At 34.7% G+C, this 12,337-nt stretch overlaps 1 protein-coding gene across 1 annotated transcript; it reads right to left on the bottom strand.

Moving 5' to 3' along the window:
- Positions 1–11,174: 11,174 nt before the first annotated feature.
- LOC149559423 (L10-interacting MYB domain-containing protein-like) lies at positions 11,175–11,528 on the bottom strand. Its single transcript, XM_089831434.1, has one exon. The coding sequence runs from the start codon at positions 11,526–11,528 to the stop codon at positions 11,175–11,177; it is 354 nt and encodes a 117-aa protein (XP_089687560.1).
- Positions 11,529–12,337: the final 809 nt, after the last annotated feature.

The following is a 12,337-nucleotide window of genomic DNA, read 5'->3' as shown; positions in this document are numbered from 1 at the left end:
ATAGATGATTTGAACAAAAACAAGGAGCACAATCGAGCAATGCTAGAGATTGCCTCTGCACTTAATTATGCATAATATGATGACATCAAAGATTGTGATACTGCATTCAAAATGTGGAAAACTTTATCAAAAATCCATGGAGGAGATCAAAATGTCTAGAGAGAAAAAAAAGAAAGCCTAAGAGGAAAGTTTGATGACATGAAAATGGAGGAAGGTGAAAATGCTGCTCAGTATGCTGCAAGAATAAAAGAAGTGGTAAGTGCAACAAGAAGTCTAGGTGGTCAATTGGAAGAAGAAACTGCAATCAACAAATACTTAAGAACTCTGCTCCCTATCTATGCTATTAGAGTCTCAGCCATCCAAGAGTTAAGATGTGTACAAGGAAACGCAATAACCTTTGAAGGAATAGTGGGAAGACTTATTACATTTGAGCTATCCAATTTTGATAACTATAAACCTGAGAACCTTGAATCTGCTTTCAAGGCCAAGATGACAATAGAAGAAACAAATGAGGAGACATCAAGAAAAAAAAGAAGAAAGGGAAAACATCCATCCAGTGATAGCAACACAGATGAGGAAGATGCGGAATAGTTAGAAGCACTACTGGCTAGGAGATTCCATAAAGGCAAAGGTAAATTCAAAGCTAAGCTCTCTATCATATGTTTCAATTGCAATGAAGTAGGTCATATTGCTGCAAGATGTACATAGAAGAAGAACTACAAAGAAGCAAACAAGTATAGGAACAAGAGAGAAGATGATAGCAATGACTACAAGGAGAAAGGCAATAGATGCTACATTGTTGAAGAAGATTCTGATGAGAATGATGATGAAGTAGTCTATGTAGCCATGAAAGATGAATCAGATAAAGAAGAAGATGAAGCAACAACATTGGTCACCTGTGTGAACAAGAATGACAAGTGGATCATAGACAGGTACTCACATCACATGACATGAGATAAAAGTAAGTTCATTACCTTTACTCAATATGATGGAAATAGTGTTAGATTTGGTAATGATACCCCATGTCAAATCAAAGGAAAAGGATCTATTAAGATCACAGAAAAAATTTCATGTGATAATGCATACTATGTTGAAGGATTGAGCTACAACTTGTTGAGTGTATCACAGTTAGGTAATGTAGGTTGCAAAGTTGAATTTGGAAAGAAAACTGCTAAGATCTATGGCACTGATGGAAATCTAATAGGAAAAGGTGAACAAACTAGGAATAATCTATTTTACCTAGATATGGAAGATGCAACATGTCTTGTTGTTAGACTTGATGATGTGTGGTTGTGGCATAAAAGGTTGTGTCATGTTAATTTTGATAATCTGATTAGCATCAGCAAGAAGAAGAAGGTCAGAGGGTTGCCTAAGTTGAAGAAACCTGAAAACACAATGTGTAAACAATGTCAACTAGGGAAGATGACTAAGTCTAGTTTCAAAAGAAAAACATACACTTCCAAGGAAGTACTAGAGTTAGTCCATACAGACTTATGTGGTCTAATAGAAGTGCAAAGCTACGCAGGAGACATATGCATAATGCTATTTGTAGATGACTATTCTAGGATGATGACTGCTATGTTTTTAAAGAAAAAATTTGATGCATTTCAAATGTTTAAGTGGTTTTTGGCTAGAGTTGAGAAGGAAACATGAAAGAACTTGAAATGTCTAAGGTCAGATAGAGGAGGTGAGTTTACATCAAAGGAGTTTGAAATATTTTGCAATGACAAAGGTATCAAAAGGCAAACATCAACACCAAGAACTCCACCACATAATGCTATTGCTAAAAGGAGAAATAGGTCAGTAATTGACTGTGCTAGAACCTTGATGATGGAGAAAAATGTTGCACTAAAGTATTGAAGAGAACCTGTAAGCACTACAATCTATACACTGAATAGAGTTCAAGTCAAAAAAGGTACAAATACAACACCTTTTGAATTATGGTATTGTCACTCATCCAATGTTAAACATTTCAAAGTATTTGGTTGTAATATTCTTAAAGATACTAGAAATGACAAGTTTGATGCAAAAAGTGATGAAGGCATATTCCTTGGATACTGCACTAGAAGTAAGGCATATAAGTGTTTAAACACTAACACTAACAATATTGTGGAAAGTACAAATGTAAATTTTGATGAGCATGCAAAAGTTCAGGTTGATGAGTTCAAGCAAACAGAGGATTATAGATCCTTTGTATACTTCTATGAAGGAATGACTATTGAATACAATACTACAAATCAAGTTGGAGATCAACAACAAACTTCAATATTTATCGAGTCCCAACCTGTGAATGCCAAGTTACATTCAGAAGCCGAGTTGCAAAATGTAGAAAATGCTCATTCTGACTCTAAAAATAGTATACATGAGAGGAATGATGAAGTGCTAGATGAAGAAGAGCAAAATGACCATGAAGCTGAAGGACCAAACATGGAAAGAATGACAGAACCAAGATTAGCCAAGTATGTGAGAAGACATCACCCTACAGATCAAATCATTGGTGACAAGGATACCAGACCAATGACAAGGAATAGGCTCAGGAATGAATCATGTCTGTTAAGCAAGGTTGAACCTAAAATAGTGAAAGATGCACTATAAGATGATGACTAGTATAAAGCCATGGAAGAGGAGATAGATCATATTGAGAAGAACAAAATATGGACCTTAGTTCCTAGACCAGCTGATAAGAATGTGAGTGATACAAAATGGGTGTTTAGAAACAAACTTGATGATAATGGTGAGATAACAAGAAACAAAGCCAAACTAGTTTGCAAAGGCTATGCACAAGAAGAAGGACGAGATTATGGGAAAACATTTGCCCCTGTTGCAAGAATGGAAGAAGTAAGAACATTACTTGCATATGCTACATACAAAGGTTTCAAAGTGTACCAAATGGATGTTAAGTCTGCTTTTCTGAATGGTATACTAGAAGACGAAGTCTACATAGAACAACTAGAGGGATTTTTTGATGAGAAGAATAAGGACATGGTCTGCAAACTGCACAAAGCACTTTATGGATTGAAGCAATCACCTAGATCATGGTATGAAAGATTGCACAAATATCTTGTGAAGATAGGATTATAGAGAATAGATGACAACAACTTATGCATCAATGTTGAAAAAGGTAAAGACATTTTGATATCAGAAATCTTTGTTGATGATATAATATTTGGAGGAAAAGATGTTTTATGCAAAGATTTTGCTGATCAAATGAAGCATGAATTTGAGATGTCAATGTTTGAAGAAATAAAATTCTTTGTTGGATATAAGTACATCAACTGAAGCATGGAATATTTGTGACCCAATCCAAATACATCAAGGAGGTACTCAAAACATTTGGGTTAGAAGAGTCAAAACCAATTAGCACACCAATGGCAACTGGACATAAGCTATCTAAGAATGATGAGTTAGTTGAAGTAAATCAGACATTGTATACATCAATGATTGGAAAACTACAATATGTTGTACATAGTAGACCAAACATTGCATTAGCTATTGGAATAGTAGCCAAATTTTTTGCAAATCCAAGAGAAAATCACTTGATGATAGTAAAGAGAATACTAAGGTATCTGAAAGGAACTGATGACTTTGGTTTGTACTACAAGAGGAGTGAAAAAATGAACTGAGAACCTACACTGATGTAGATTGGGGAGGTAACATTAATGATAGAAAAAGCACCAGTGGAGGAGCACTTTTTTTAGGAAAAAGGTTGATAACATGGACTGCCAAAAAGAAAAGTTGCACCTCATAGTCTACTGCTAAAGCTGAATATGTTGCAGCTGCTATAAATTGTACCAATATTGTATGGATCAAACATTTGCTAAAAGGTATGAATGAAGAGCTAACTGAGCCTTGGATACTTTATTGTGATAATACAAGTGTTATTAACATATGAAAGAACCTTGTAATGCATGCTATAACCAAGCATATTGCAATCAAGTATCACTATGTAAGAGAGTTGGTGGAAGACAAACAAGTGAAGATGGAATATGTTAGCTCAAAGGAACAAATTGCTGACACCTTCACAAAAGCACTACCTAAAGATGCTTTGAGTATCTTAGAGGTAAGTTAGGGGTAATACCCCTAGCCAGGGCTACTTGAAGCAAAACCAAGAATGCCCTGCATCAAATGAGCTGATTAATGAAGATATTACACACTGATGCAGAGGATGTTTACTTTAGAATTCATGCCTAAAGTAGTAGAAGTGCTAAAATTCCAAATTAGTCACAAGCAAGGTGACAGAGGGAGAAACTGAATGAACTTGTAAAAGCTACACTTGCATACTAAGATGCTTATATGTCTTTGGCATTGTTGTCAAAGAGGGAGAAGATGTTTGAAACTAATCAATAGGAGAAGGATCAAGAGGGAGAAATAGAAAGAAATTGATCAAATGAAGATAGAGGGAGAAATTGAGAGAAATAATTAGAGGTTGATTAGAACAACAAAAGATGAACAATACAGAGGGAGAAAGATAAAGAACAAGGATACAACAACAAAGAGGGAGAAGTTGAAATGAAGCAATCAGAATAGTAGAAGGAGATGTGAAGCTACAATTACTTTTTTGCATTTGACTTACTGTTCTAACCTAGTTAACTTGTGTTTGAATAGTTTAGTCTGATGGTTGATCAATTTGGTTTGCCATCAATGCCAAAGAGGGAGATTGTTGGAAATCTGATTGAAAAGCTCATTGTTGAAGATCAAAAAGGGAGATTATTGTAAAAGAATGTTTTCAATCATTATTTTGTCATTGATGTCAAATTTTCTATCTATAGGAATGACATTTACTTATAAGATCCAAGTACTATCGCTTAGTTGATTGATGAAGAGGATTTGATCAACAAGATGTAACAAGAATACCTAAAGGAAAGGTTGAGTTATGATGTTGTAATGAAGTGCAAGGATCAGTTAAGACAATGGTTAAATGATGTATTTATAACATAGTCAAAGATACAGAGGTTGGTCACACTTAGAAACATTGGAGGAAGAAGTTGTAACAAGGTTGACTGCAAAGCTTAAACTAAGATCTTTAGTATGTGCCGAGCAAGTTAGTTGAAGCCAAGCAAATTCTTAGTTGGAGTCAAGTAACATGAAATTCTAGTGTGTGCCGAGTGATATTCAGGTGCCGAGTGAAGATTAGGTGTAGAGCATCAAAAATTCTTAATTGGTGTCAAGTGATCTTTAGGTGCCGAGCATCAGGAAAAACACAGTTGATGTCAAGTAACACAGTATGTGCTAACCATCAGTATTTCAATAGTGCCGAGCTACTGCATTATTTCAAGTGACGAAGATTTGCCAAATCTGCGCTGACAAAGTGGTTACATTGAATTTTGTGAACAAGTTGGAAGATAAGGATGATGAGCTAGTGGCACAAAATCTTATGCAAACCATTTTTGGGCAAATTCCAAAGAATTATTCAAGAAGTTTCTAGACAAAACAAAATATGGGTTAGATGCAATGAATCCTACCTAATCCATATGAATCAAAATTTAAAAATGGAAGAATTGAGCAGGACAAGGAACTCCAAGACTTTTATTTAAGGAGTCATAGACCAAGAAGAAGAGAGTTGCTGATACTGTTGCTACTGAAGAGCCATATCTATGAAGTAGTTGGAAGGGTGTCAAGGTGGTGACATCTAGGAGAAGGAAGAGCACAGAGGCTCTACTTCTACAAGTGGTCATGAAGAGATGATTGCACTGGTACATTGAGTAAGGAGACTCAAGGAGACTAGGCTTGAAAGGAGGGCAAGCTGTTAGAATTGCAGAGTTTGAAGGCCAGACAAGGGTATGAGCTGAGAAGTGATATGAGATTTGCAAGATAAGTTGTATGTTGTAGTCAGGTCAAGATTTTCTAATACTCTCTAGCAATTTTATTAGATCTGAAAATCCTATGGACTTAGGTTGGTTTAATAGCCATTTGTAAATCTTTTAACAGGGTGGCATTCCAAGTGAATGTTCTAAAGTCCTCTAACTAGGCCGACTTCTAACAGGGTGGTTAAATCCTCTAACAAGGTCACATTTAATAGTGTGTTGTAAGCCTTTAATAGGGCAGGCCTTTCACAGGGTATTACTTCATAAGAGTGAGAATTGAGTAGCATGCTACTAGTGTTTTTTTCCAAATTGGGTTTCCACGTAAATCACTATGTCATGTATTGATTTCTTGTGTGTTATGTTTTCATGTTGATTTACAGTAACTTGCTGATTAGAAAAGTTAAAGCTTGGATGAATGAATGGTTGAATGTGCTCACTATAATTAGTGAAAAGTTTGAATAGGACATTTGGACCTTGAATAACTGATTCACCCCCTTGCCTCAGTTATTCTGAAACAATTCTAACATCTAATACTTTCCAAATCTTATGAGATGTTTCTAGTGATTTTACCTGACTATACTCATTCTTCAGAAGAGCTGATAGTAAAGCTTCTCTAGTTCTCATGTTGTACACGAACATATCTCTCTTTGCTTCACTGCATTCTTCAAGTTTATCTTCTATGACAATTGTCTTTTCACTCTTTGTTAAGAACCAGTAACCCAGACCCATACATAGTAGACGAGTCTTCATCTTCTCCTTCCAATTGTCATAGTTAGCCTCATTAAATTGAAGACTATCCTTTCTAAAAGGATTCACCATCAATCTCCCAAAGATGTTAAGCTTATACTTCAAGGACCTAATACTCTATAATACTAATTGTTAGAATATAGTCCAGCAATAAAACTGGGGGGGGGGGGGGGGGGGGGGCGCGGCGACACGTGGGGGGGGTGAATCAATCATCTGACTAATATCACAATTATCAACCTTATTAAACTTTAAGCATATGAGAAATATAATTAGAAACCACAACAAGATACTCATGCACAACAACACCCGAGATGTTAACTAGGGAAAACCTTGGCGGGGATGGGACCCACAAGATGATGTACTAATATAAATATTCCTTGTTAGAGGATGGACCCTGTTAGGAGTCTATAACAACATCAAATACATATCAGTCCCTGTTAGGAGACTTTGAATCCCTGTTAGGAGTTTCCAACCCTGTAAGAAGTTGTGGAAGACACCTGGACCCACTGCCCAAACAACTTCAAGGGAAAGATCAATGAACGCACTCTCCAAATGGTCTCTATATTATTCCTTATAGAATAATAGAAATGGATTGTACTTCCTTCCTCTTTTTCTATCTTGTCAACTAGACTTCTGCTCCTTCTAATCTTGTAACCATATCACAAAACTTGCATCCATTAATCCCTTAGATCACTTACTTGCATTCAGTAAACACTTTGCTCATTTTTGCATTTCACACTCAATATAATACTTGATACTTCACACTTACAAACAAGGAAAACATCTTTCCTTTATACCATATCTTTAAAATAATTCCTTGAGCCGACCTTGAGGCTTTTCCAATTAATTATAATAAGATAATTAACTAATTTACAATTACAATAGCATTGTTGACTCATAGTATATATAAAACTTCACACATGCAACTTTAGGACCTGTGCACTTGCTGACATCACCATCAGATTATCCTTTGTCACTAGCTGAAAGTGCATCACCTGATTATACCATTGTAAAAGGATATAATGCAAACATCATACATAACTTCTCAGATACTCTGTCTCTCTACCGCTCTCTATAAATCAGGTGCAACTTTTGTATGTCTTTGACTTATGTGCTGCACATTAAACCTCCTCATTAGGACACTGTACTAAACATGTCCATGGATACGCATCACCAGACATTCAAAACCTTGTTCGTACAACTAATATCTCTATTTGCTACTCTGTCAATCTGCACAAACTTTACTGCTATGTTGATAAGTAGGAGATAATTTCCACAAGTCAAATTGTGATATTGCTATTAGGATTTAATTGTGTGATTTTGAGTCAAATTACTCATGAAACATGGGTCAATGAGTTTGGCTCAAAATCACACAGTTAAATCCTAATAGCAATATCACTATTATTGCTATATTGACATCAATGACAAACACAATCATGAATGCAACATGTCAATACTCTCCAATGCTTAGGATGCTCCGCCAATGTAGTATCATTAGCATTTGTGCTAACATAGGATCCTAAAAGGTTAGAATCTTAAATCCTTTAACTAGGTAATTTTCAAAAAGGGTTTCTAAATTCCTTAACCAGGTAGCTCCCAACAGAACCTATTTAATAGCTTTTAACATGGCTATAGATATTCTTAAATAGGTAATGCCCATAACAAAGTGATGTAATGCTCCTAATAGGACAAATATTATTGTTGAAGTAGAGAGACATTATGGGTGCAAATTTTCATTGTGGTTTTTCCCTCTAACCATGAAAAATTCTTTGATATTCTTGAAATGCATGTTGTGAATTTTTATTTACTTTACTTTTGTATTATATTTTCTATTGCATGTTAGTTAATTTGAAAATTGATTGGAAGAATTGTAATATTTGTGATTGCACTTATTAACTTAAATTTAAAAAACTGATTAATAAAATTGAGTTACCTCCTCTTCTTTAAAAAGAGGGAGTGAAAAAAAAAGAGCCGCTGTCCGAGACCTTTTAGGGCCCGTTTGGTTCATGGATTATGATTCAAGAATTGGCATTCAGAAACCTTGATTTGGGATTCTGGAACTTGAAATCCAGATTATTATTTTGAGGATTTGATTTGGGACCGTTTGGTTCACCAAGAATTCATTATGAGAATATACATTTTCACCGTTTGGTTGCACAATTCTGGAATTGGAATACCGACTAGAATAAGCAATTTTTTTTAATTTTCAAATTTCAACATGAATGATATATGTTTTAAATCCATCATTTTAGCATGATAGAAATGTATCTTGCACTTGACATGGTTTTAGAGTCATTTTATTTATTGTCACTAAAACAATGCTACACATGGAAAATATGTACTCCAAAAACTTCATTAATTTATAAATTGTTGTGACATTTGAACTTCTCAAATGTCTATACAAAATTATGAGATCAAGGTAACTCATAAAACATGTAGTAAACTTTTGTCTTTATCTAACTCATTGTTGCATAAGGTTGTAATATACAATGCAGAATATGAGGCCAATAATTACACATAGAAGGCACCATACAAGGCAACGCAAAAAGACTATTTCAGCCTCTTGCGCCTTACACATTTTACACTCATGTTGGGCCTTACACATTTGACACTCATGTCCATCATATTTTTTAGCTTTCGTCATTGAACCAATGTCAGCCCGGACCACCTCTTCTGTCTTACACATTTTCCACTGATCTCCTTCATTATGTACAGTTGTAGAGCGAACATCAAACCACCTGAAATATCCACAACCATTGTTCCCCTACAATACAAAATATACATTACTAAAAAGATTACATGTCATTAATACAAAACATTCAATATATAACGTCATTAATAACCTTTTTCCCCTTGGGACAACACCAAAACTGGCGCCCAGGATTTTTCTTTGTGCATGACACTTTTAAATGGCATGGCCCAGCACCACATGGGCAATTATGAATTGTTGCATCTGTCAAAGCCATGAATCCTATATCGATAAACAATGTAAAGTGAACACTTATCAGAATGACATGCTAGAATATTTGTGTCATCTTCTCAACTATTTACAACACAACAATAAATACATGCATAGAAATATACCTCAAACCAAGAACGGACACAACGAGATAACTAAATCGTTGTTCCTTTTATACTACCATCTCTCACAAACAATGTGAAAAGAGAAAAAATCACATACAAATGATCAGACTAAGAAACAACCAACCAAAGCTGTTTGATATCTTTCAAGACAAATCATAACATTCCAATGGCAAGTAAATTATTTCTAAATAAACCAAATATCACACCAATATACCAAAATTAGGCAACAACACGCTCAAAAGCAGAATATTCAGCATATTATAGTAGAACCAGTTGTAAAATATAACAATAGAACAATGTATACCTAATTCATAAAAATAAATGCAATGACCATATTTCCAGAGTAACCAACTTCCTCATACCAAGCAATTAACAAGGAGAGAAAGTAGAACATGTTTGATTGAATGGTCCACCAAGTTCAATATAAAGTATAGACACAATCCTTACAACTGCAATAAGTTATCTTATTTGAATTTTGAATGTCATTGAAACATAGCTAGACAGCAACAGTAAAATATCACATGTTCCATGGGTATCTTATCACTGTACAAAAGAAAGCGCATAGTTCTCTCTACACCCATCATATATGGCTCCATAATTCCTATCCTAATAATTGTACCTGAATGTTGATTAATACCAGCAACTCTAAAAGCTATAAAATCTAACATATATAATTTTTCAAAACAGTCAACTCTACATACTCTACCTGAATGTTGATTAATACCAGCAACTTAGAAAACTATAAAATCTAACATATTTAAATTTTCAAAATAGTCAATATATAAATTTCAGATTGATATTAGTAACTATAATTTACTAATATAACTACAATATTCATTTGAAAATTCTTTTCGATATCCATCAAATGGGATGTAGTCAACCAAAATTAAACATGTAATAGTTATAAAATCGATCTTTTAAAAGTATGTGAACAACAATAAAGTTACTAAAGCCCTAGGAACTTTATCCGAACATATTCTGCTCTCTCCTCTTCATTCATAATCAAGAATCCTTTGGCTCTGTCAGGATCAGACACAAAGGTGTCAAATGCCCCAATCAAAGTGGTGATATTAAGTTCACCAGTGGCTTTTAGTGCAGTATAGACCTCTTGTAAATCTTTTAGCTTGCGTTCTTCACCCATTTCGATAATTTGAGGCTTAAGAAGGGTATCATTTAACTTATCAATAGAATGGGACATCCCGTCCATGGAACTGGCCATACTGGCCTTCTTTCTCTTTTGCCTCTTTATTGATGATGCCGAACAACCCTGTTGTCCACTTGCTGCACTGCACTGATTGGACATGGGAATATTCATATTTTCGTCATCTAAATCAACATCAGCCCAAATCGGTGTATGAATATCTTCATAATCATCTTCATTATCCACAGTCACATCCATATTGTGCCCTTCTTCTGTGTCTTTTAAACACTTTCGCATTTTTGAATTCTCTCCTCTGCATGTTGTCATAAAAATTGGATTACTCATTTGACCATCGTTGCTAACTTAATAACTTGTTAAATAAATACTAAACATTTTAATCACCATGTTACCTTCAATAGCTCATCCCAAATAGTATCATCAGCGTCCATCGATTGTGTTGACTCATTCCACGCAAAGCCACTAGTATTCTTCAGCTCTTTCATTATTCTATATCCCTGTTTCCAAGTTTTCAGTTTGTTCTTAAAATTATCCTTAGTCAAGGTCATGTTCATCTCTGAATTGAACTTCCGTTCAATGGCTGTCCAAGCCTCTTTTTTAAACCCTCCCTCACCCTTTCTGCCAAGAGTGACTTGTTCATGTAGCAAGTCTATAAACTTTCTCTCCATGCATGGCTTCCAAAAAACCTTCTTGGAAGAAGGTGTATCAACAATTTGAACATCAACAGTGTCCATGCTCAAGAGCGTTGTGTATGGCAAGGATCTATTTAAACATTATATTTTAAAGATCAAAAATAAAATCCAAACTGAAAATGACCAATTAAGTTGGTTATCAAAATTTAAAATTCTATTCTAGAAAATTATCTTGACTGCATTTTTACACAGGATTGGACTGTATACTTTTTACATAGGATTGACTACATTTTTACATAGGATTGACTACATTCTTGTGAAATTGCTATGGGCTGAAATGTATACTTTTTGAGTCAAACTCGTACCTATATTTCATAAATTTTGGCTCAAAACTACACAGTTGAATCCTGATAACATTATTACAATATGACTTGCTATCCTTACACAATACAGAACATGTATTAGATCATCATACACCTAAGTTGATAATGTTATTTCTCTTTGCAGGCTAAAACTCTAAAGAAAACAACAGGCCCATAAAGAAATGCAATTCAACTCTATTTACTATTCCAAGTGCAAAATATAGACTAACCAGTAGACAAAACAATTGAGTTCAAACATATGACCCACTAGTACATGAGAAACGCTATGATTTAGATATAATTCATGTGAAAGATTGAAACAGTCACTCGGGATAATAAGAATTTTTAAATTGTTTTTGCAAGAATAACATTACCAGCCTGTACACGAAGTCGAATACATTATAGGTTTTCAGTGTATATATGAGGCCTTGATTTTACAAATATTTACACACAACATAGTCCATGATAATTCAAACATCAACGAACTACAAACAAAAATTTCCCATGCACTCCAAGGACATCTTCAGCAGTTCTATCATGTATGTAATC

This window comes from Cupressus sempervirens, chromosome 5 (genome assembly GCF_028749045.1).
Source record: "Cupressus sempervirens isolate cs-2001-9-10 chromosome 5, ASM2874904v1, whole genome shotgun sequence".
Classification (NCBI taxonomy): Eukaryota; Viridiplantae; Streptophyta; class Pinopsida; order Cupressales; family Cupressaceae; genus Cupressus; species Cupressus sempervirens.
Note: the sequence above shows the minus strand (reverse complement) of the source record. Positions and strands in the feature narration are given on the sequence as shown.

Coding starts and splice junctions, on each gene's coding strand:
- LOC149559423 (XM_089831434.1), bottom strand. CDS start 11,528: ATGGACACTGTTGATGTTCAAATTGTTGATACACCTTCTTCCAAGAAG.